Source organism: Rhinopithecus roxellana, chromosome 14, assembly GCF_007565055.1.
Source record: "Rhinopithecus roxellana isolate Shanxi Qingling chromosome 14, ASM756505v1, whole genome shotgun sequence".
Taxonomy (NCBI): domain Eukaryota; kingdom Metazoa; phylum Chordata; class Mammalia; order Primates; family Cercopithecidae; genus Rhinopithecus; species Rhinopithecus roxellana.
This window is the reverse complement of record NC_044562.1, coordinates 75659978-75683658: the sequence shown is the minus strand read 5'-3', so window position 1 is coordinate 75683658 and position 23681 is coordinate 75659978. Positions and strand designations below refer to the sequence as shown.

General features: G+C 44.1%; 1 protein-coding gene, 1 long non-coding RNA gene and 1 pseudogene across 14 annotated transcripts in view; 2 read left to right on the top strand and 1 right to left on the bottom strand.

Annotated features, from left to right (window-relative positions):
* Positions 1–18044, bottom strand: part of LOC104673515 — a 43660-nt gene extending 25616 nt beyond the window's left edge. For 2 of the 4 annotated variants that reach the window (XR_749521.2, XR_004053154.1), the window contains exon 1: positions 17918–18044. This is a non-coding gene — a long non-coding RNA (uncharacterized LOC104673515). The other 2 variants (XR_004053156.1, XR_004053155.1) reach the window with 2 other exon arrangements.
* LOC104673541 lies at positions 1688–2319 on the top strand (annotated as a pseudogene). Its single transcript, XR_004053153.1, has one exon. The product of XR_004053153.1 is annotated as a UPF0184 protein C9orf16 pseudogene (transcript).
* PDK1 (pyruvate dehydrogenase kinase 1) overlaps positions 17802–23681 on the top strand; it is a 70878-nt gene continuing 64998 nt past the window's right edge. For 8 of the 9 annotated variants that reach the window (XR_004053149.1, XR_004053145.1, XR_004053150.1 and 5 more), the window contains exons 1-2: positions 17802–18175; positions 20520–20661. Coding sequence is in view for 1 of the 9 variants with exons in the window: in XM_010377589.2 (XP_010375891.1) it covers positions 17980–18175; positions 20520–20661 (338 nt within the window). In the remaining 8 variants the exon portion in view is untranslated. Of the gene's footprint in view, positions 18176–18471; positions 18602–20519; positions 20662–23681 lie in introns of those variants that run through there. The other variant, XR_004053152.1, reaches the window with a different exon arrangement.

Here is a 23681-nt window from a genome sequence, read left to right as displayed (position 1 = left end):
GGAGGGAGAGAGGGAGGGAGGGAGGGAGGGAGAGAGGGAGGGAGGGAGGGAGGGAGAGAGGGAGGGAGGGAGGGAGGGAGAGAGGGAGGGAGGGAGGGAGGGAGGGAGGGAGAGAGGGAGAGAGAGAGGTGTGTGTGTGTGTTGCCTCTCTACTTATTCCCAGTTTCCAGGAGTGGAAACATGGTCCAACTCTGGCCAGAGACTATCCTGGTGCTTTTCAAAACTGACTGGGAAAGAGGTGCTCACTACCAAGGTTTTGCTCAGCTACGACTATTGAAGCCTGGTGCTACTATGTCCATCTGTCAGTATGAGGAAAGTGGATACCAAGGAAAGCAGAGCTGAAATAAGGAGAGGAAGGAAGGTGAGGGCAGTACACATTCTGGTGCTTTAGGTCCAACATAACTGAAGAGTTTCCAGTGACATTGATAGCACAGGAGTCAGACAAACGCCTAGGGAGATGGGGCGGGTCGCTGGTGAAACCCCACCTTCATGCCAAAGACAGTTTAAAGCCTGAAAACCAAGCCACAAGTCAAATCCACAGAATGAATTGAGAACCTGTCTTCCCGTTTGGTGCACTGGTCTCTGATCACCAACCTTCACCTATCTTACATATACCTACCCTTCCCCAGTTGATTTTTTACACAGCCATGAACACCTTCGAGTGGTGCCTTTGTTTTGAACTTTTTGCATCCTCACAAAACAATCAGCATGCACTCCCCTATTCTGGGCCCATAAAAGCCCCAGACTCAGCCACACTGGGAGAGAAACCACCCAATTTGGGGTGGGGTACCACCCCTGCATCCCCTCTACACTGAGAACCATTATGTTGCTCAGTACAATTCTCCACCCTCTTCACCCTTCAATTGTCAGGATATCCTCATTCTTCTTTGATGCAGAACACGAACTTGGGAACCACCAAATGCAGGTATGAGCTATAACAGAGCCGTATGTGCAAGCTAGGTGCAGACTGGGTGCACTGAGTGGGTAGGTCACCTCCAGCAGGTAGTATGCCCAAATGAGGCCTGGGTGGGTCATCAACAGGAGGTCTCTGCTGGCAAAGTGACTGAGAAGAATCCTGCATCATTTCTCAGAGCTCATCCAGGATCATCAGAAGGGTGAGTAAATGTGGACCTATGATGCTTCACTTTTTCCCAAGGCTTCTCGTCCTCAGACTTTCTTCTGAAGGCAGATGAAGCACCAATCCTCTGATTAGCCAATTAAGGGCAAACAGCACAGCTACAGAGCAATGCTGGGGAGGAACCTACCACACTCACCCCTGCCCTGTTGCACTCAGGTGTAGGGAATCCTGGCTTTGTTTCCCCTCACAAAGGCATGGCCATCATCGGGGATCAGAATAAGGTCCTGGGGCAACTGAAGGCATCCAGCCAAGGCCACACCTTGATGTTGCCTGAAGTCCCCAGACCAGCTCCAGTACCCAACCACCTGCTAGGGTGTAGCCAAGACGTTGCTGTGGCATTTCTCTTCTTTCTTTCATGGATTGTAATGGCTCCTATCTCTTCTTTTATAATATTAAGGGTGTTGTTGCAAACTACAGAAATATTACTGGGTAGGATGGGCAAGTGGCCCAGTCATCAAAAATGCAATTCAGAACAATGTGGTTTCCATCCATTCTTGGAGGCAAGGAGGAGGCAGTGATTAAGAGTTTTTTGACTGCCTCCACCTTCCATCCGGCGCCGGCTTTCGGCGCGACGGTCGCCGCGTTCCATCGTCGCGCGGCCCTTTGGGTGCCTGAGCCCACAATGTCGGGCCCCAATGGGGACCTGGGGATGCTGGTGGAGGCGGGAGCGGAAGGCAAGGAGGATGGCTTCGGGGAAGCAGAATACGCTGCCATCAATTCCATGCTGGACCAGATCAACTCCTGTCTGGACCACCTGGAGGAGAAGAACGACCACCTCCACGCCCGCCTCCAGGAGCTGCTGGAGTCCAACCAGCAGACACGCCTGGAGTTCCAGCAGCAGCTCGGGGAGGCCCCCAGTGATGCCAGCCCCTAGGCTCCAAGAGTCCCCAACTGGGACCCAACCCTGCCTCCCTGGGCTAGGCTCTGGCCTGGGTACTCACCCCCTGGCTTAGACACCTTCTCAAGGGCTGGTCTTCAGGGTCCCCTGGTGGGTCTGCCTACCTGGACCACCCTTCCTGCCTGGGCCTCCCCTTGGCTTACCTGGGCCAGCCCCCACCGCCTGGCATCCCCTCCTGGGGCCAAGAGTGGGCCTGCAACCCACCCACTTGCCTGCCCACCCAACTCCTGGGCACTCCCCACTCTGCCCAGGCCTTGAGTGTCCACATTAAATGGGTCTCCCCACACACACACACACACACACACACAGAGTTTTTCCCCATTGAAGGAATCCATTTGCATAAGAGCAAGAGGCTTTTTAACCCAGGTGCCTACACTTTCCTTGACTTAAGCTGTTTTTTTTCCCCCCACCACGTCAGGAGTTAACACAAATCTGCAAATACAGAGAGCTTTCCTATGCGAGAGTTGTTTTTTTCCTTTTGGGAGGCACCTTACTGGGCCACATCCCCAAATCTTGGGACTCCCTTTCTCTCCCTTGTTAGAGGAGGAGCTGGTTCCACAGCTTCACCTTAGCAGTTTGCTTATGGCAGAGAAACAATGGAGGAATGGCCCAGGCTATCACTGCCAGTCACTGACAGCAGTTTGGCAAGGCCCATATGGGAGTCAATTTAATGAGTCCATGCACCCTCCTGGGGCACTTTGTTGTTCCAAACTCAATTCCAACCTTCAGGCTGAAGCCCTAGAAAAGGAAACTAGGTCTTAGATCAGACAACAGCAGACGTCTAGCAGCACAGCACAGGCGAGTATGACTAATTCCTGCCAATTAGGCAACTCCCCCCAGCGTCATGGAAGCTCATGTGTGTATCCAAGGCATAAATGAGGTCTAGGGAACTCGAAGGTTACCAACAGCAGGGAGGATAGGCCAGTGCAGATATTCCTACGCTCTAGGCTTCCCTGCTACATGGGTGAAGGCCATATTGGGACCCATGGGCAGCACCTGCCAAGGTTGGTGAAACGTGGGGTAGAAGGATGGAAGAAAAAAGAGGATGCCTTTTTTTCCCCTCTCCCTCATGTACCCTGGGTATTTGCTGGGAAGAGAAATGAAAGGATGCCTTTTTCCCCTTTCCCAGATGGTTAAAAACCATCTTCAGTTTGTACTTCTCTCCAGTGTATCCTGAACCATTGGAACTCCTTTGGAAAAAAAAAAAAAGCCTTTTTTTCTCTTTCCTTCTCTGTCCTCTCTTTGTGGATGGGTAATTGTGTCTCCATACCACAGGAAACTCCCATTCACATGTATCCCCAAACAGAGGTAAATATCATTTCCCCAAACCTTAAACTGTTTGGCCTAAAAATGAACCAGGAAGAAATTGCAGCCCTAACTGAAAAATCTCTTGAGGAGGGACAACTTTAACAGTATGTAGATAACCTCTCTGTCTGCTTCCCCTTCACAGGACTCCAGGGTCGACAGGAGTCCATAGCCCAGGGGAAGGGAACTTAGAAACCTGACATGCCAGCAGAAGCGTAGTTCTTACCAGTCACACTTCTGGCCTCCCTCTCTCTGTAAAAACTGGATGAATGAATGGTGGGGAAAAAAAAAAAAAAAGAAAGAAAAAAAAATTCAATGTTTATATAATCTGTAGATTTGATTAATGGAAAAAAAGATTTGTGAGGCTAGTCTTAACCTATAGCTAATCTGGTATACTTTGTGTGTCTTTCTGTATAGTTGTCATAAGGTGGAATACCTTAGAATACAACCTGGGCTTACCATCCCATAAGCCTGTTGTTCAAGCAGGCCAGAAAACTGGATAGTTACAATCTTTGCTACAGGTCTCAGAAAAACAAAACAAAAAACACCGGATGAGGTCTCCATCTTATTTTACATCCCTGGGAGCTTGACCTTATAACCACATGGCAGTATTTTCTCTTGCTCTCTGCCATTTTACAATGGCATCCCAGGTTCAGTCCTGCCTTAGGGAATGAGTCCTTTCCAGTTAGTATCTGTGTGACTTTTTTTTTTTCTTTTTGAGACAGAGTCTCACTTTGTCACCCAGGCTGGAGTGCAGTGGCACGATCTTGGCTCACTGCAAGCTCCGCCTCGCAGGTTCACACCATTCTCCTGCCTCAGCCTCCCGAGTAGCTGGGACTACAGGTGCCCAACACCATGCCCGGGTGATTTTTTGTATTTTAGAAGAGACGGGGTTTCACTGTGTTAGCCAGGATGGTCTCGATCTCCTCACCTTGTGATCTGCCCACCTCAGCCTCCCAAAGTGCTGGGATTACAGGCGTGAGCCACCGCACCCAGCCCTATCTGTGTGACTTTTACATTTGCTTATTCTATTCCCATCCATCCACAACTTTTAGCTTCCTTTTTAAAATCTTCCTTTCTGTGAGCCACATTTAGAGATTCTAGATTTTTAAAAAACTGCTTACCACCTCTTTGAAAATACCTCATAACACTTGTGGTTAAGTCATAACCTTAGTTGAGGTTTGTTGGTTTCACCTGTGAGGTTGCTTTTGGTAAAGTTCAGAAGCCAGAAATATTGGCTGCTTGACCAACTCAAGTAATAAGGGATTTAAAAATATTTTTTAAAAGAGCACCATGGTTAAAAGTCAGCTTATATTAACGGGACAGCCTGGGTGTGGTGGCTCACGTCTGTAATCCTAGCACTTTGGGAGGCCGAGGTGGGTAGATCGTATGAGCTCAGGAGTTTAAGACCAGCCTGGCCAACATGTCAAAATCCCGCCTCTACTACAAACACAAAAAATTAGCTGGGCATGGTGGCATGTACCTGCAATGCCAGCTACTTGGGAGGCTGAGGCATGAGAATTATTTGAACCCAAGAGGTTGTGGTGAGCTGAGATTGTGCCACTACACTCCAGCCTGAACAAGAGTGAGACTCTGTCTGAAACAAAAAAAATTGGATATCCTAGCTATAAGTATATTTAAAACACCTTTGTGTCTTTTTTTTCTCTTCTTGGATCTTGTTTGGTTGGAAAAAGGTTTTTTTCTTCTCAGTTGACTGAATTATTTTTCTCCACTCTCAATGCACACGTGAGAAGCTTGAGATAATTTCTGATAGCCTGGGATTCCTTGGGATAAACAGAGAAGGCACCACAGAACCCATTTTGGGAAAAATGTTTTCCTCAGGGAACCCCAATAATTAAAGTCAGATAGATCCCTCTCAAAATCTGTTTTTGTCTTCAAGCTATACCTACTTATTAGGCCCTAGAAATGGCATGTTTTCGTACCCCTGTTTCTTGAAGAACTCCACCCCAGGTCCAGTAATCCAAGTAGGAGATTGCCAAGTGAAAAATCTGGCAGGGCCAGGTGGCTGACAACTGTAATCCTGGAACTTTCAGAGGCTGAGGTGGGTGGATCACCTGAGGCCAGGAGTCTGAGACCAGCCTGGCCAACATGGTGAAACCCCATCTCTACTAAAAATAAAAAAATTAGCCAGGCATGGTGGTGGGTGCCTGTAATCTCAGCTACACAGGAGGTTGAGGCAGGAGAATCACTTGAACCCAGAAGGTGGAGGTTGCAGTGAGCTGAGATCACATCACTGCTCCCCAGCCTAGGCAACACAGCAAGGCTCTGTCTCAAAAAAAAAAAAAAAACAAAAAAAAACAAACCTTATATCTACTGGATCTTCTTCTGTCTGTGTAGTTATACATGTGATATGTGTGTGATGTTCATATAAAAAAAGAGCTCCAATTAATTGGATTAGAAATAAGCACTTAGGTCAAATATTTTTCAAGAAAAAATAGAAGCTGTAATGCCTTTTAGTTCACGTGACTTTAATCTTAGAGAAAAAAATGTCTTTTTTTTGACAAATGTCTTCAAAATGTAAATACGTGGTCTAAATTATGCAGATCAAATACTAGGATTACTAAATGCTTTAAGGTCAAAAATTGCTTCTTTGGCTGTTGAAAATTGTTTGACTTGCCTGCTTTACAGTTTAAGGCCTGGGGACATATGGAGTTAACTGTGCCCCTAACTATGCTGGAAAGATACCTTATCCGTGCCTAGTACATAATTAAAATAACTTACCAGGTTTTACATTAACACTAGAAATATCTGAAAGTTACCATAATATGTAACTGAGGCTACCGAACATAGATTTACATGCAAGGTGTGTGAAAAAAGTAAAATATGTTTTTAGTAAAAGATTATAAGGCATGGGAGTGTCAATTTTTGCCTAGAGGGTTAGAAGATTGTTTTAAATTAAATTAAATTAAACTAAAGGTTTGAACAAGATGTGGAAGGTCTGTAAAAATTAACCTTGTAAAAGAAATCTTGTGTGTAAATGTATTGACTAAATTCAAAAGAGTATTATTTGGTTTTTCCACAAATGGAACACTGGAATAAAAGGAAAACAAGGTTTTCTAAAGGCACCGATCTGCTCTTTAACAAAACTTTGTAAAGAGTTATAAAAGGCTTATAAGAGGATGGGCGCAGTGGCTCTTGCCTGTAATCCCAGCACTTTGGGAGGCTGAGGTGGTCAGATCACCCAACCCAATGTCAGGAGTTGGAGACCAGACTGGCCAATGTAGCAAAACCCCATCTCTACTAAAAATACAAAAATTAGCCAAGTATGGTGGTGGGTGCCTGTAATCCCAGCTACTCAGGAGGCTGAGGCAGAAGAATTGCTTGAACCAGGGAAGTGGAGGTTGCAGTGAGCTGAGATCGGGCCACTGCACTCCAGCCTGGGCAACAGATTGAGACTCCATCTCAAAAAAAAAAAAAAAAAAAAAAAAAAAAAAAAAAAAAAAAGGTTTATAAGAAACTCACCTCATAGACAAACAGGTTAAAATTTGATAGAATTGGCCGGGCGCGGTGGCTCAAGCCTGTAATCCCAGCACTTTGGGAGGCCGAGACGGGCGGATCACGAGGTCAGGAGATCGAGACAATCCTGGCTAATACGGTGAAACCCCGTCTCTACTAAAAAAACACAAAAAACTAGCCGGGCGCGGTGGCGGGCGCCTGTAGTCCCAGCTGCTCAGGAGGCTGAGGCAGGAGAATGGCGTAAACCCGGGAGGCGGAGCTTGCGGTGAGCTGAGATCCGGCCACTGCGCTCCAGCCTGGGTGACAGAGCGAGACTCTGTCTCAAAAAAAAAAAAAAAAAAAAAAATTTGATAGAATTATCTACAAGGTTTTTTTGTTGTTGTTTTTGAGGCAGAGTCTCACTCTGTCATTACCCAGGCTGGAGTGCTGTGGTACGATCTCACTACAACCTCCACCTACCAGGTTCAAGTGATTCTCCTGTCTCAGATTCCGGAGTAGCTGGGATTACAGGTGGGTACCACCACGCCCAGTTAATTTTTGCATTTTTAATAGAGACAGGGTTTCTCCATGTTGGCCAGGCTGTTCTCAAACTCCTGGTCTCAAGTGATCCACCTGCCTTGGTCTCCCAAAGTGCTGGGATTACAGGTGTGAGGTACCACCCCCAGCCTATAAGGTTTCGTTTTTTAAACATTAAGGCTGACATTAATAGACTAATGTAAGGGTGGAGTTTGGCTTTCTCTCTCTTAAACAAGATTTTCATGTAATATAATTAAAGGATAATGAAAGACTTTTGTTTGCCTTGCAAATAAGCTGCTGAAAAAAAAGGAAGGGAGAGATAAGAGACAGACTGTTTGGAAACCTATGTCTTCCCTCTAAATGAGTAAAGGTTTTTGCCTTTTAAAAAGATTTTTGAGTCATCATTTTAGGTAAATAAATGATTTATGATAACCTGGAATTCTATTTCATAATATCAAGTGTTCTAAATCTTTACCACATTTGACAGGCTTCCCAAAATCAAACTTCAACTTCAAAATTGTCTTTCCTGACTCCTAACTTTGGGCTGCTACAGAGGGCCCCTGAAGCATCCAAAAGAGAAATAAACGGGATTCTGACATATTTAGTTACACAGCATTGTCAAAATAAAAATTATGTTTAAATTCTTCAGGTTATATTTTAGTATATGCTATTAAAATACATTCCAAAATTGTATTGGATTTCTAAAATTCTAATGTCTGAGTATACGCTACCAATCATAATTAGGGTTATTATGTTAAGTTATTGTAAACCACAATAATAACCAAATTTCTTTGTTAATCCTGTTTTTGACCGTAACTAACCTGGACATTTTGTTATTCAGAGACAATTGTCTTGTTTTGATCCTTTTCAAAAGATAGTTTATAATCAGCTATAGGACTTTTTGACAGGTGCTCCCAAAATTGTGACATTGGAATAGAGGAAAACAATACAGGATTCATGAAGAGCTGAATTGCAGAATAAGAGTTAACAGAATGGACTGAACTAATAGAAAACTGAAGTAATCCTTTTTATTTTTTTGCTTAAAATGTTACTGATCCTTTCCAAAGTCAGGAAAACTTTCATTTTCAGCTACTTACAACTTTTAACAATTGAGTAAGGTATATTCCTGTGAACAAAATTTGGAGCATATTTGTTTCTCTCTGCTTGGTTTCTCCAAAATTTGGAAGCTAGATGTGAATATTCTTAACTTATAGCAATATAATGTTCTGCATAAGTGCAATAAGAATCCATTTTCTTTTGCAACAGGATGCAATTGGAGAAACTGGTTCTTTTACAAAGGCTTTTACTAAAAGGGTGTGGTTCCCTTTAGGGAATCAAGCTTAACTTGCAGAGGCATAATCTCCGTACAGGTTTGGTGAGTTAGAAATGTCATTTTCTAACAGGGCTAGGAGCCCCAAGTCATCTTGGGCCCTCAATAAGACAGAAACCTACCCAACTCTGGTATTTAAGAGTACAAACCCATGGCTGGGCTTGGCTTTAAAAAGTCTCAACTGAGATTCCTTAGAGAACAGGGTTTCATCGAAGCCACTTTTTAAAAGCCTATGTGAAAATAATTATTCTTGCTGCACTTTATGCAAATAATCAGGCCAAGTATGAGTCTAAACTCTGTTTTGCAAACAATTCAGTCCTATCATGATTTAACAAAAATGAGGACTGGAGAGAGAGTAATTATGTTTCAAAACTTATCATACACTTGTCATATATTCTAGTCTCATAATTAGTTTTTTAAATTTTGGTCTGCATTTTAGACTAACCCTGCTTATTCCTGTGAACTAACCAGTGATCTCTGGCTGCAGCTCAGAAGAAACAAAAGGGATGGGTAATGTAAAAATCTGGATCAGTTTTTAAGTTCTGGGCAATCATTCTGTAAATCCTGCCAGGTGATAGGAGTAAATAGGGTGCCTATAACCCAGCGGTTTCGTTTTTGGGAAAATAAGACCAAAGAAACTAACCAAAGCTAAGCCCTATGCACCCAAATCGTAGCAGGCATAACCATAGCCCCCAGTTATCTGGGTGTGTCAGCAGCCTTAGGATTTTGGAGCTGCCCTCATCCCCTCTCTTTTGTTTTGTTTTGATAAATGTCCTCTTTTTTTTTTTCAAGATAGAATCTTGCTCTGTCACCCAGGCTGGAGCGCGATGGCATAATCTCAGTTCACTGCAACCTCCGCCTCCTGGATTCAAGCAATTCTCCTGCCTCAGCCTCCCAAGTAGCCGGTATTACAGGCACACACCACCAGGCCCAGCTAATTTTTTGTATTTTTAGTAGAGATGGGTTTCACCATGTTGGTCAGGCTGGTCTCGAATGCCTGACCTTATGATCCACCTGCCTGGGGCTCCCAAAGTGCTTGGATTACAGGCATGAGCCACCACACCTGGCCTGACATATGTCCTCTAGTAACCCAGTCTGTCTCTTCTCGCCTTCAGGCTATCAAACTCCAAACTGTAATGCAACTACAGCTTTGGACAATGGTTCCCTTTTTTACTGGGGACCCTTAAATAGGCCTCTGAGGTAGATCTGACTGCCGTCTTCCCAAAACAGCACCCTCTGTCAGCAGGAAGCAGTTAACATCAGTCTTCATTCCTATTCTAACGACAGTTAGACGTACCTCCTCAGAGAGGGGAATGGATAGCAGAAGGAGGCAGAAAAACACCTAGGCAGACAGGGACAGGTACCTGGTGAAACCCCACCTTCACGCCAAAGACAATTTAAAGCCTGAGAACTGAGCTACAAGTCAAATCCACGAACCAGATTAAGAACCTGTCTTCCAGTTTGGCATGCTTTCCTCTGATTTACCCCTACCCTTCACCTACTTTACATATACCTACCCCTTCCCTAATCGGTTTTTTACAGTCATGCCCACCTTTGATTCACACCTTTGTTTTAGCCTTTTTTGCATACTCACAAACCAATCAGCATGAACTCCCCTATTCTGAGCCCGTAAAAGCCCTGGACTCAGCCACACTGGGAAAGAAACCATCCAACTTCAGGTGGGGGACCATCCCCATGTCCTGCCTCCACTGAGAGCTGTTCTCTCGCTCAACAGAATTCTTCTCTGCCCTCCTCACCCTTCAATTGTCAGAGTATGCGCATTCTTCTTGGACACAGAACAAGAACTCAGGGACCTCTGTATGCGGGTACAAGCTATAACACAGGTGTGCTGGGGCACAGCCTGGGTGGGTCGAGTGGGCAGGCCACCTCCTAGGGGCAGGTAGTGTGCCCCACCAAAGCCTCGGTGGGGGCATCACCAGTTAGAGGTCCCCAGCTGGCAAAGTGACCAAGAAAAATCCTGCATCAACGTCAGACAAAATAGCCTCCAGTTATTTAAAGAAGTTTGAACTGAGTTTTTTGTGCTTGAGTGTGAAAGAGGCCTGGCAAATACAAAATAAAAATCTGTCAACACCATTGCATCTCTGAAATGATTAGCAAATTAAAATAAGTATTTGGTTATTCTGCCCCTCCTTATTTGGTTTAGCCAATGAGCTTCTCCCTCGTAAACCAAAAATAAAATTTGGCTGGAGGCAGTGGCTCAGGCCTGTAATCCCACCACTTTGGGAGGCTGAGGTGGGCAAATCATTTGAGATCAGTAGTTCGAACCAGCCTGACCAACAGGGTGAAACCCCGTCCCTACTAAAAATACAAAAATTAGCTGGGTGTGGTGGCACACACCTGTAATCACAGCTATTCGGGAGGCTGAGGTCGGAGAATCACTTCAACCCAGGAGGTGGAGGTCGCAGCAAGCTGAGATCATGCTACTGCACTCCAGCCTGGACAACAGAGTGAGACTCTGTCTCAGAAAATATAAACATTCTAAACCCTCCAACCAACTGAATAGACCCTTCCTTTTGGCCAAGAGCATTCCAAAGTTAACCTGAGAAACTAGTTCAGGCCATGATGGGAAGGTGGGGTCAGACATGTCTCATTATTCTCTCCTCCCTGCTGGAATTCAGGTACAGCTCATCAGCATTAACACAGACACTTCACATCTGACAAAACAGACTGTTTGTAGCATAAGATAACCAACACGACAAGGAGCAGGCTCTGTAAGAAACCAAAGATTTTATCCCAACATATATTTCTTGACATTTTGAAATGGCCCTGCAAAGCTGTCTCTTGTGGGGAAAATCTACATTCTATAGAGAATCCTATTCCCTTTCCAAGTACTTTCCCTGATTCAGAGGGGAATTAACTAACTCTGGCACTTTTAAAGTCTGATAAGAAACATTTACAAGGTTGGGTGCAGTGGCTCATGCCTGTAATCCCAGAACTTTGGGAGGCCGAGGCGGAGTCAAACTCTGTTAAATATTTGAAGAGATTTATTCTGAGCCAAATATGAGTGACCGTGGCCCCGTGACACAGCCCTCAGGAGGTCCTGAGAACATGTGCCCAAGGTGATTGGGGCACAGCTTGGTTTTATACGTCTTAGGGAGGCATGAGACATCAATCAAATACACTTAAGAAATACATTGGTTTAGTCCTGAAAAGTAGGACAATTCAAAGTTGAGGCTTCCAGGCTACAGGTAAATTTAAACATTTTCTGATTTACAATTGGTGGAGTTTATCTAAAGACCTGAGATCATAGAAAGGAAATGTTCAGGTTAAGATAAAAGATTGTGGAGACCAAGGTTCTTTTGAAGTTTTATTGTGGCTGCTCTCAGAGACAATAGATGACTAACATTTCCTATTCAGATCTTTAAAAGGTGCCAGACTTTAAGTTAATCTTTTTAGGATTGGGAGGGCCTGGAAGTAAAAGATCCAGCTATGTTAATAGAGATTCTTTACTGATGTAAATTTTCCCCCAGAAAAGACAGATTTGCAAGGCCATTTCAAGATATGGCAAAGAAACACGTTTTGGGGTAAAATATTTTGCTTTTCTTCCTTGTCTTGTAAATGTTATTCCAGAGTCAGGTTGAAATGTAAGTCTCCATATACAAGGTTAAATAAAACCCATCTGATGAGAATTTATGGTTTGTAGGGCATGACTCCCCAGAATTCTTAGATAGGAATTTGAGCAAGATAAAAAAATCAGAATTTACTCCTCAGTAGCATCACATGACAGATAGCAGGTCCTGAAATAAATTGAAGTGTTTTACTCCAAAACATATTTTTTGGACATATTTTGAACTGGCCCTGCAAAGCTCTCTCTTCTGGGGAAAAATCTACATTCTGTAGAAGATCGCCTTCCCTTTCTGTTTTTCCTTTTAAGGTCTGACACCTTTTTAGGTCTGATGAGAGACAGTTACCATCTGTTCTCTCTGAAGCCTGCTACGTGGGGCCTTTATCTGTGTAATAAGAACCTTGGTCTCCACAACCCCTTGTCTTAACCCAGACACTCCTTTCAATTGATCCTAGATATTTAGATAATAACTTAACTCTTTAAACCAACTGCTAGTCAGAAAATCTTTGACTCTCCCTATAACCTGGAAGCCCCCACCCGCCACAAGTTTCCCAACCCCTCTATATTATGTCTTAAAGTTGTCCTGCCTTTCCAGACCAAAGCAGTGTACACTTTACATGTACTGAGTGATGTGTGCCTGCAACTTCTGTTCCCCTAAAAATGTATAAAATCAAGCTATAACTCAACCACCTTGGGCACATGTTTTCAGGACCTCTTGAGACTGTGCCTCAGGCCTCGGTCACTCACATTTGACTCGGAATAAATCTCTTAAAATATTTTACAGAGTCTGAGTCTTCTTTTTAAATCAACAGTTCAAATAAATTTTTAAAACTTTTAATGTGCCCAAATTTATCTTTTAACATTACCAGTCTCAGTTTGTGAAAGTCTAGAGTTCTCCCTGTCCATGTCTGTAAATTCTTGAGGCTCATAGTCTCATTTATAGGCCCCCCCACCCCACCACCACTCAGACTCTTCATGTGCAAAGTCTATCCCCATTGCCACAAACTCTCATAAAAAAATCATCCTTTCCTCCAATTTTCACAAAAGCACAACACATAAAAGGTTCAGTATCCAATAATCTTTTTGCAAACTTTACTGAAGGTTTGGGTTACAAGGAGTGCTCACGTTGTGAACAGTCTTTGCAATCTTCTGCCTCCTCCCCTTCCCCTTTGCTCTACAAAGTGAATTCCTCTCCTAGCTTCCTGTAAAGCTGTTCTGAGCCTTCCCTAGAGATCTCTCCTTCCACTCCAGCAGCATTTCAAAGCACTCACTCCAGATAAAAACTATGTTTTTGCTAAATAAATCCTGGTGAATAGGATGCCCTCATATCACTACACAAGTAATTACCTGAATCAAAGTACCCTTTAAAGAAAGAAGGCAAATGTATATGGAGAAAAATTATACTTCAGTGGAATATTACGTACTGTTTAGAGCACAACTTTTCAGGATATCTGATTCTGATTCACTGTCTTTGAGCTATTTTACAACCCTATAAATTGCAGATGAATGGTAACAACACACTAATTCTTACCTACACATGTGCAAATAAATTCTGTCAGGTAGAAGGGCAACTCTCCCTGATTCCCAAGGAAAGAGCCAGTTTTACAGCCTTTGCAAATTTTTCTGTATTCCTGTTTTTTCACTTCTCCTTTGAACTGGCTATACTATATTCACTGGTTCCCTCGTTTAATTAATGTATTAAATAAAATTTGACACATTGTTCATTTTATAGCTGCGTGATAGTCATTATGTCACCTTTTTTGAAAATTATCTTTCCAGCATATCAAAAAGGGTTCTAGGGCAGGAAATGCTAGCACACTCAAAAGGGAAATTGATTAATGAAGGGACTATTTACAGGAGTGTGGGCAGAATTAAACCTCCAGGGCTGGTGAACACCCAATCAGCAACAGAGAAAAATTAGTACTATCTCTAGGGATACTGGACAAGGGTAGGAAGCTGTGGCCATGCCTGAACACAAATTATAGCCTTGAAAAAAGGTGTGTGTGGGGGGGAAATATCATGACTTTTCTTTCCTTTTGTCTTCTGAATCTCATGAAGCCAGAGGGTACTGGGAACAAGGTGACAGTTTACTTGTTTTCTATTGCTTTTTCCATTCCTTTCAGTCACATCAGTCCAACATGGATCATAAATTCTCAGTGAATTTACAGGGGCTGGCCCATGTCTGCTACGTAAAAATTTTTCTATAGAAGCTTACAGTATGATTATACTTTATATCCACATGTGTGTCTTAGTCTGTTAGTGGTGCTGTAACAAAATATTTCAGTCTGGGTAATTTATAAGCAATAGAAATTAGTTTTCTTACAGTTCTAGAGGCTGGGAAGTTCAAAATCAAGGTGCCAGAATTCAATGTCTGGTAAGGGCTTTCTTGATGTATCGTCATGTAACCACCCAATAGGTTTTTCTTGCCTGCTGCCCAGATAGAGCCAATTTATCAAGACAAAGAGTTTAATGCCTGTGGAGCTGGCTAAATGGAAGATGAGAGTTTTACTACTACTCAAATCAACCTCCCAGAAATTCAGAGGCTAGGGTTTTTTAAAGATAGTTTGGCAGACAGCAGGTTAGAGAATGGGGAATGCTGATTGGTTGGGTCAGGAATAAAATTATAGGAAGTCGAAACTGTCATCTTATGCTTAGTTTCTGGGTGGGGGCCACAAGACCAGATGAGTCATTTTACTTATCTGTGTGGTTCTACCTGGTCCATTGGAATTCAGGGTTTGAAAAATAACTCAAACACCAACGTTAGGTTTTATAATAGCAATGTTATCTATAGGAGCAATTGCGGAGGTCAGTGATCTTGTGGACTCTGCATGACTCCTGAGTTATAATTTCTAATCTTGTAGCTAATTTGTTTACTTATTTTTTGAGATAAGGTCTCGCTCTGTCATACAGGCAGAAATGATGTGGCAGGATCTTGGCTCACTGTAAACTACACTTCCTGGGCCCAAATGATGCTCCCCACGAAGCAGGCACATGCCACCGTGCCCAGCTAATTTTGTTCATTTTTTGTAGAGACAAGGTCTATGCTGCCCAGGCTGGTCTCGAACTCCTGGACTTATGCAATCCTCCCACTTTGGCCTCCCAAAGTGCTGGGATTACAGGCGTGAGCCATTGTGCCCTGCCTAATTTGTCAGTTTAACAAAGGTGTTCCGGTCCCCAGGAAAGCTGGGGGTTTGTTTCATGGAGGAGCTGTTATCTTTGTTTCAAAGTTAATATATAAACTAAATTCCTCACAAAGTTAGTTTGGCCTATGCTCATGAATAAACAAGGGCAGCTTGGAAGTGAGAAGCAAGGTGGAGTTGGTTAGGTCAGGTCTCTTTCACTGTCAGAATTTTCTCACTGTTACAATTTTTCAAAGGCAGTTTCACTCACATGGTAGAAGAGATGGTAGGAACAGACTCACCCCCTTAGGCCCTTTTATAAGGCTCTGCCCTCATGACTTAATTCCCTCCGAAAGGCCCCACCTCTTAATACTACCACGTTGATAATTAAGTTTCAATACAGGAATTTTAGGGGACACATTCAGACCATAACAGAAAATATAGCTCTTTATTATTAAAGTCTTCAAAAGTTCTCTCCAGTTTCTGGACCCAAAGTCTTTGACTAAGAAGCAAAAGTTGACACCACTTAATATGTGCTTTTATATGCACATTCTCCATATATTGGTTGAAGCATGGTGAATATACTTTGGAGAAAAGAAAAAGCACTTTATACAACAGTTGATTCCTTCCTGGGGGAAAAAATCTTGCTAAAATAGTCTCAAAGTTTCTGCTGGGCCTTTGTGCTTTCACATAAATTAATGTTCAGCTGAGCATCTTGACATGCTCAGGCAGAAAGCAGCAAAATTGAAAATAGGGATTGAGGAAGCTGAATAATAGTGTGCATGATAAAGTGACAAGACTTTGGAGCTCAGGGAATAATCTAGAAGGAAGGAGAGAAGAAAGGATAAGGCAACCTGAGAAGCTGGAGTAGAGCTGTGTAAGTGTTTGATGGATTATTTTAAGAATGTGTAATATTCAACTTAAAATTGTTTTCTTCATTCCAACTTGGGCACTGCAGAAGAAGGGTGGGAAACAGAAGGGAGCCATTCAGCCCCCAATGAGGTGGTGACACCATCAACATTCCCAAGCACATCCCACTGAAATGGACTTCAAGAAGCGTGCCCCTCGGGCACTCAGCAAAGATATCTGGAAATTTGCCAAGAAAGAGATGGGAACTCCAGATGTGCACACTGATACCAGGTTTGACAAAGCTGTCAGGGCCAAAAGAATAATGTCCCATACCATATCCACGTGTGATTGTCCAGAAAAACATAATGAGAATGAAGATTCACCGAAATGTGAAAGGAAAATAACATGGGCCCCAAAATCACTGAGCTAAAGGGAAAATTCAAGCTGGGAACTGCTCAAGGCAAACCTGCCTCCCATTCTATTCAGTCATCCCTCTGCTGAGACAGATGCATATCTGATTGCCTCTTTTGGAAAGGCTTATCAGAAACTCAAGACTGCAACCATTTGTCTCTCACCTACCTATAACCTGGAAGCCTTCCTCCCTGCTTCAAGTTGTTCTGCTTCTTACATATAGGGACGCACGTGTTCTCAACTTTGCCAAGATAAACTTTATACAGTAATTGAGACTTGTCTCAAACTTTCGGGGTTCACAAAACTACGTACCCGTTACACTTTCTAAAACCTACAGTCAGTGTGGGAGAAGAACTGCTGATACTCGAATACGTCAAATAGTTATAAAACCGCCAAAAACCGGTTTTCTCTCAAACTTTTGGTAAAATGTGCTTCAGGGAAAACACAGGTAAGTGGTTCTGATAAAGTCTTAATAAGGACATAATTTTAAAAAGCAATAATGGTAAAAATAAATCCCATTTATTATCTGGTATGTCCCCGGCATTGTGCTAACACAGATAGCTCTACTACCCATGTCAGAGCAACTGAAGCAGATACTACGCTCCTTTTTTAGGTAAAGAGATGGAGGCTCAGAGAGGTTAAATAGCTCACTCAAAGGCAAACAGCCAGTACAAGGCAGTACGTCTCTCCTCCTGGGGCCGCCGTCTCGGTGATACTATTTAAGGCCACACGTCCCACTGTTCAGCATTCATATTTACGTACCACTGTTTGGCAAGCGGGGACTCCTGAAGCTCTCTGACCCTGGAAAACGTGTGGCTTGCTTCCCAGAGAAGCGTTTTTAGAACGTGCTCACAGCAGGACACCGCGGAGGGTGCACGCGGAGGGCCTCCCTGTCCTTGAGCCTTTTGGCTGAGACTGGGAGAGCAGAGGAAGCAGGAAGGTGGGATTTGTTTCAAAAGGGCGCGGGAAGGGGACGCTCCACACCGCCTCGCCTCTTAGTGTCCCCGGTCCCGTCACCCGACATATACGGTGACGACTGCCACGCGAACTACACACCTCGCCGGCCGGGGCGGGATCTGGGCGCCCGCCTGGCGCGCGCTCTTCATCTCCTTCCCCGCGGGGCTGGGCTGGACTCCGGCGAGGGGGCGGGCCCCGCGAGCGCCCGCCCCCTTTTCTCTCCCCGCCTCCCGCCCAGCGGCGCAGGGGGCCGGGCTCTGGCGAGAGAGGTGGGGGCCGCGCCGGTGACAGCCGCTCCCCTACCCTGCTGCCCGCCACGTCCCTCACGTACCACTCGGCAGAGGCGCGGGGAAACGTGGCGCCCGGGCTCTGGCTTCTCTAGCGGGGCTCGGCATGAGGCTGGCGCGGCTGCTTCGCGGAGCCGCCTTGGCAGTCCCGGGTCCGGGGCTGCGCGCCGCCGGCCCCAGCCGCACCTTCAGCTCGGACTCGGGCTCCGGCCCGGCGTCCGAGCGCGGCGTTCCGGGCCAGGTGGACTTCTACGCGCGCTTCTCACCGTCCCCGCTCTCCATGAAGCAGTTCCTGGACTTCGGTGAGTGCGGCCCGGACTTCGGGCCTTTGTGCGCGGTCCGGACGGGGGAGCTGCGGCCGCTGCCCCAGGCCCGGTCGGCGCCAGCCAGCTCTCGCCTGAGGCGCAGTCCTCCTCAGTGTTTCCGCTCCCAGCGTCTTAGGTGCTTCCTTCCTCCCTTCGAGTGCCGGCGCTGGCTGACGGCGTAAATACCGGTGGGCGTGTGACTTTGATCGTATTGTTGAAAACAAACCAGCTGGGCCGCGGAATGACCTCCCGCCTTCCGGCGCACGTGTGCAGGTGCGCGCTCGGCCAGGCCCCTTCCGAGGAGGCGCGCCCGCGTGGGAGGCCGAGCGTGGACACCCCCGAGAATCGCTTTTGGATTCCGCGCGGTGATGATGAATGCCCAGTTTTGCATATGATGTTTGCATAGAATTGGCGTGATGATAGGTAAGGCAGGTTATAACTGGCCCAGGGTTTCTTAGAATGTTTTCCTTGCCAGTGGCGTAAAATTGTTTGCACCAACAGCACATTTCATCATCAGCAAGTAAGTCTTGAGCACGTGTTGAGTGCATGAGGACAGGATGCTGTGAAGTTTACCAGATTATCCTTGTTTTCTCGAGAAGCTGTTAAACAGATTGCAGAAGGAATTGCATAGTTAGGCATTTTAACTTTTACTTCCCATTTACCTATAAAGGCAATGAGGGGAAAAGGGAAAACCTTAATGAATTCATAAAATTTGAGTACAAAGGTTATCTTCTGCATTGTGACTTCTGCATTGAATGATACCTGCATGGTTGACAACTTTGTCTTAAAACTGTGGTTTACAGTGGCGTAATTTTTGGGTCAAAGCCTTAGGTTTTTGTTTTTACTTTACAACGACCCTAGTTCGACGAAGGGGCGAATTTGGTGGTGTTCATATGTATGCCATGAAACTGTCACGAGCTGTTTTCCTTTAATACCTTGATTTCTACTATTGACAATCTAGTTTTTGCTAACGTTTTCTCTGCTAAAGCAGCAAGAATAGTAAGCTTAAAATACATTACTGGAATAATAAGACCTTTTAGTTTAATATTAAGTGGAGCTGTTTGCCAAAGGACATTCTACAACGATTCTGCTTAGGAAGTGATATGGAATCGTGATATGGGAGTGGAGGGGTCAGGAGACTTTCCAGTAACCAGACAATTAAATAGGACCTACTTGAAGATGGTGCTAACAGGCAGTGGTGGTTTTTGCTTTCTGTTGCTTGAAAGCTTTCCTCTGCACTTACTCTTTTTTCCCATATGTGTGTGTGTGTGTGTGTGTATTTTTTTTTTAAATAGAAATGGGGTCTTGCTATGTTGTCCAGGCTGGTCTCAAACTCCTGGGCTCAAGCCATCCTCCCAGCTTGGCCTCCCAAAGTGATAATAGGTGTGAGCCACCACACCTGGACTCCACTTACTCTTTGCTTACGGTAATTAGCATTTGTGGTTCTATATGGAATCAGTGAATCTTCATATACAAACATCAAAATTTTCCTCTTTTCTTTTTGTTTGAGACAGGGTTTTATTCTGTCACCCAGGCTGGAGTGCAGTGGTGCTATCATAGCTCACTGTAACCTCACTTTTTTGCCTGAGCCTCCCAAGGCTAGAAGTACAGGCAAGCACAACCACGCCCAGCTGTTTTTTATTTTTTATAAATATGAGGTCTCATTGTGTTGCCCAGGCTGGTCTTGAACCCCTGCGCTCAAACAGTCCTAAAGCCTCGGCCTCGCAAAGTGCTGGGGTTATAGGCATGACACTGTGCCTGACCCTCTGTTTTTAATTTATTTTTTTAAGGCTAGTCAAGTGAAGCAGTGGGAGTGGAGAAGGAACAAAGAAATCTGTAACTGGTCGTAATCAATTAGTCGTAAATACCACTGCATTCAGACCACCTTAAAGTTTCTGTTTCTTAGACAGACATTAACTCTTTTTAAACCTAGAGTTAGAAAACAGATTTTCTAAATGATAGGAGCAACAGGGTGTACAGGCTAGACTTTTCCAGGTTCTGCTGTTAATTTTATAAAGCCTCGCTCAGAAATGCTCAGTTTACCCAACTTCTAAAATGGGTCATCACTATAAGGATGCAAGTTAGGGAGACAAGGTTATCGTAATTGCTGTACAGAGCCATTGGAATGTCAGTAATTGGAATGTCATAACTCTGGAGACTGGGTTATCTCATCCAACACCTCCCACAGGCGGGGATATCTTTGCCTTCTATTCCCTGCCCCATCGTGGTGATTCTACCCCTCTGGCCTTGCCAGGTAATTGCCTCTCATTTCTCCCTGCCTCTTGCCTTCGGTTTCCTTATGGCTTTTATTTACTGCTTTACCCATCATGTTTGGTTTCAGGATCAGTGAATGCTTGTGAAAAGACCTCATTTATGTTTCTGCGGCAGGAGTTGCCTGTCAGACTGGCAAATATAATGAAAGAAATAAGTCTCCTTCCAGATAATCTTCTCAGAACACCATCCGTTCAATTGGTACAAAGCTGGTAAGATTCTCATCTTGTGTTTGCAATTTGATGGAGTTGTGGACTCTATTCAAGGTCACGGCAAGTGCTTTTTTTACTCTTCAGTGGAATCTTTTTTTTTTTTTGAGAGGGAGTCCTGCTCTTAAGCCAGGCTGGAGTGCAGTGGCGCAATCTCAGCTCACTGCAACCTCCAACTCACTGGTTCAGGCAATTCTCCTGCCTCAGCCTCCCGAGTAACTGGGATTACAGGCATGTGCCACCATGCCCAGCTCATTTTTGTATTTTTACTAGAGACAGGGTTTCACCATGTTGGCCAGGATGATCTCGATCTCCTGACCTCGTGATCCACCTGCCTTGGCCTCCCAAAGTATTGGGATTACAGGCATGAGCCACCTTGCCTGGCCAGAATCTTAAGGTAGTAGCAGTATTCTCCTTTTTTTTGGCTGGGGGCAGGTGGGGGCAATGTATTTGGGCTTGTGCCCTGAATCCTGGACTCTACAACTCCTTGATTTTGAGAAAACCAGTCAGAACTGCACTGAAATACAGATGCTAAATTTAGGATTTATGTTGGTATATCTGCAAGGATATTATGAGAAAAATGTCTACAATTTGTTGATGACTAGGTATTTATGTATATTGCCTTTAATCCCTTTAACAACCTTGCACAGTAGGTATGAGTCCATTTTATTCATTGTTATTTTTATTTATTTATGTATTTTTTTTTTAAATGGAGTCTTGCTCTGTCACCGAGGCTGGAGTGCATGATCTTGGCTCACTGCAACCTCTGCCTCCTGGGTTCAAGCGATTCTCCTGCCTCAGCCTCCAGAGGAGCTGGATACAGGCACCTGCTGCCACACCCGGCTAATGTTTGTATTTTTAGTAGAGACAGAGGTTTCACCGTGTTGGCCAGGCTGGTCTCAAACTCCTGACCTCAGGTGATCCTCCCACCTCAGCTTCCCAAAGTGTTGGGATTACAGGCGTGAGCCACCACTCCTAGCCTGTTTACTTATTTTTTTGAGACAGGTTCTTACTCTTACTCTGTCACCCAGGTTGGAGTGCAGTGGCGATCACAGCTCAGCTCACTGCAACCTCCACCTCCCTGGCTCAGGTGATCCTCCCACCTCAGCCTCCTGAGTAGCTGAAACCACAAGCGTGTGCACGCCCAGCTAATTTTTGTATTTTTTAGCAGAGATGGGGTTTTTCCATGTTGCCTAGGCTGGCCTCAAACTCCGGAGCTCAAGGGATTTGCCCACCTGGGCCTCTCAAAGTGCAGGGATTGTGGGCATGAGCCATTGTGCCCAGCCTGTTTATTATTTTAAAAATGAATTTATTTTCTTTTTAGAGACAGGGTCTCCGTCACCCAGGCTAGAGTGCAGTAGTTTGATCATGGCTCACTGCAGTCTTGACCTCCTGGGCTCAAGAGATCCTACAGCCTTAGTCTCCCAAGCAGCTGGGACCACAGCCATGCGCCACCATACCTGACGAATTCTTTTATTTTTTGTAGAGATGGGGTCTCACTTTTTTGCCCAGGCAGGTTGTGAACTCCTGGGCTCAAGCAGTCCTCTCACCTTGGCGTCCCAAAGTGTTGGGATTACAGACATGAGTCTGCACCTGGCAGGTTAACTCTGTTTTACAGATGAGGATGCTGAGGCACATAAAGGTTAAATCTTTTGCATAAGGCAGGTACCATTGATAGTGGAGTTGGGATTCAAACCCCCATTTGTCCATCTCTGCTATACTATTTTATAATCAGAACAATGAAATATATGAAAGGGTATATGTATTTTTAATAAACTGTATTTACTGAAGGGTATCTTTTTATAAATTACAAAAGTTAAAACGTTTATTTTTCTGTTTTAAAACAATTAGAAGTTTTTGGAATTGTGTAGAAAAGGTGTAATCTATTCCCAAAGATGAGTAGAGATGTTAAGGGTATACACTCATGGAGCCACCTGTATACAGCCTTTGTTAATTTTACTGCTTTAAAAGTGTTGTTCTTTTAAGCACTATACACTTCAAATAAATGAGCTGCCCAGAGTTAAGTCTTAAATGGAAGAAGTTTAGTTGCAGGGCATTTCCCAGTTATGATTCATGGAGATTCAAGTTTTCTTTTTGTAGGTATTATAGTGTATGGGAGAAGTTGATCTAATCTCGATTAAAAAAAGCAAAAGAAGTATGATTGCTATATATATGATAATCGGATGCTATGTAGTCCAAGTATGGAATAGTTATAAGTGTGGATTAAATGGGAAGCATTTGTTTAGGAATTATGATGGGATATAAAGGAGAAAATATAATATTCCATGGGAGATTTTTCCTGTTTTTAAAAAATTCTTCATTAGAAGTAGAATATGCTGCTTTTTGAAGCTTATCAGTCATGAAGTCTGATCGGTATCTGATGTAGGTACTCAGCTATCTCTTGGATGGAGAGCGTAGTTGTTCTTACCAATTAAGAGGAAATTAAGGGTTAAAGCAAAGCAGCAGCTGCTATCAGAATCCCTTAACTTTGGAATGCATTAAGACATACTGCTTGTCAGAAACAACTTTCCAAACCAACAGATGGAATTACAGGTTTTTAAAGCACTTTCATTGCTCCTAGATGCCTGTTAAGTTAGGGCAGTTGCAGATTAAGTGCTTACAGCTAATAGTTCCCTTACACTGTCAAAGAAAGTAATTCAGTAATAGCAAGTTATTTTTAGCTCTGGCCCGGCAGTGCCATTGTACTTGCCTGCAAGACCATCAGAAAATCATTTGGCCTTCTTTATTTTGCTCATTTCTTAACAGATGCTTTGATACCTTGAATTATTAGATGAATTTAAAATCTACATTTTTATGACTTTTGTATTTTTTGTTCAGTTTAAAAGAACCATATAGTAGATTATAGGCTATTAATAAATACTTGTTAGTTGGACATAAACATGTAAAATGAAGGTTTTAGAGCATAGATATTTAAGATAGAGTCTCAGAGCAAGAGAGGCTGTCCTCCTTTTACCGATAATAAGACAAGTCATTTGCCCAAGATCACATAGTTAGTGGTGACA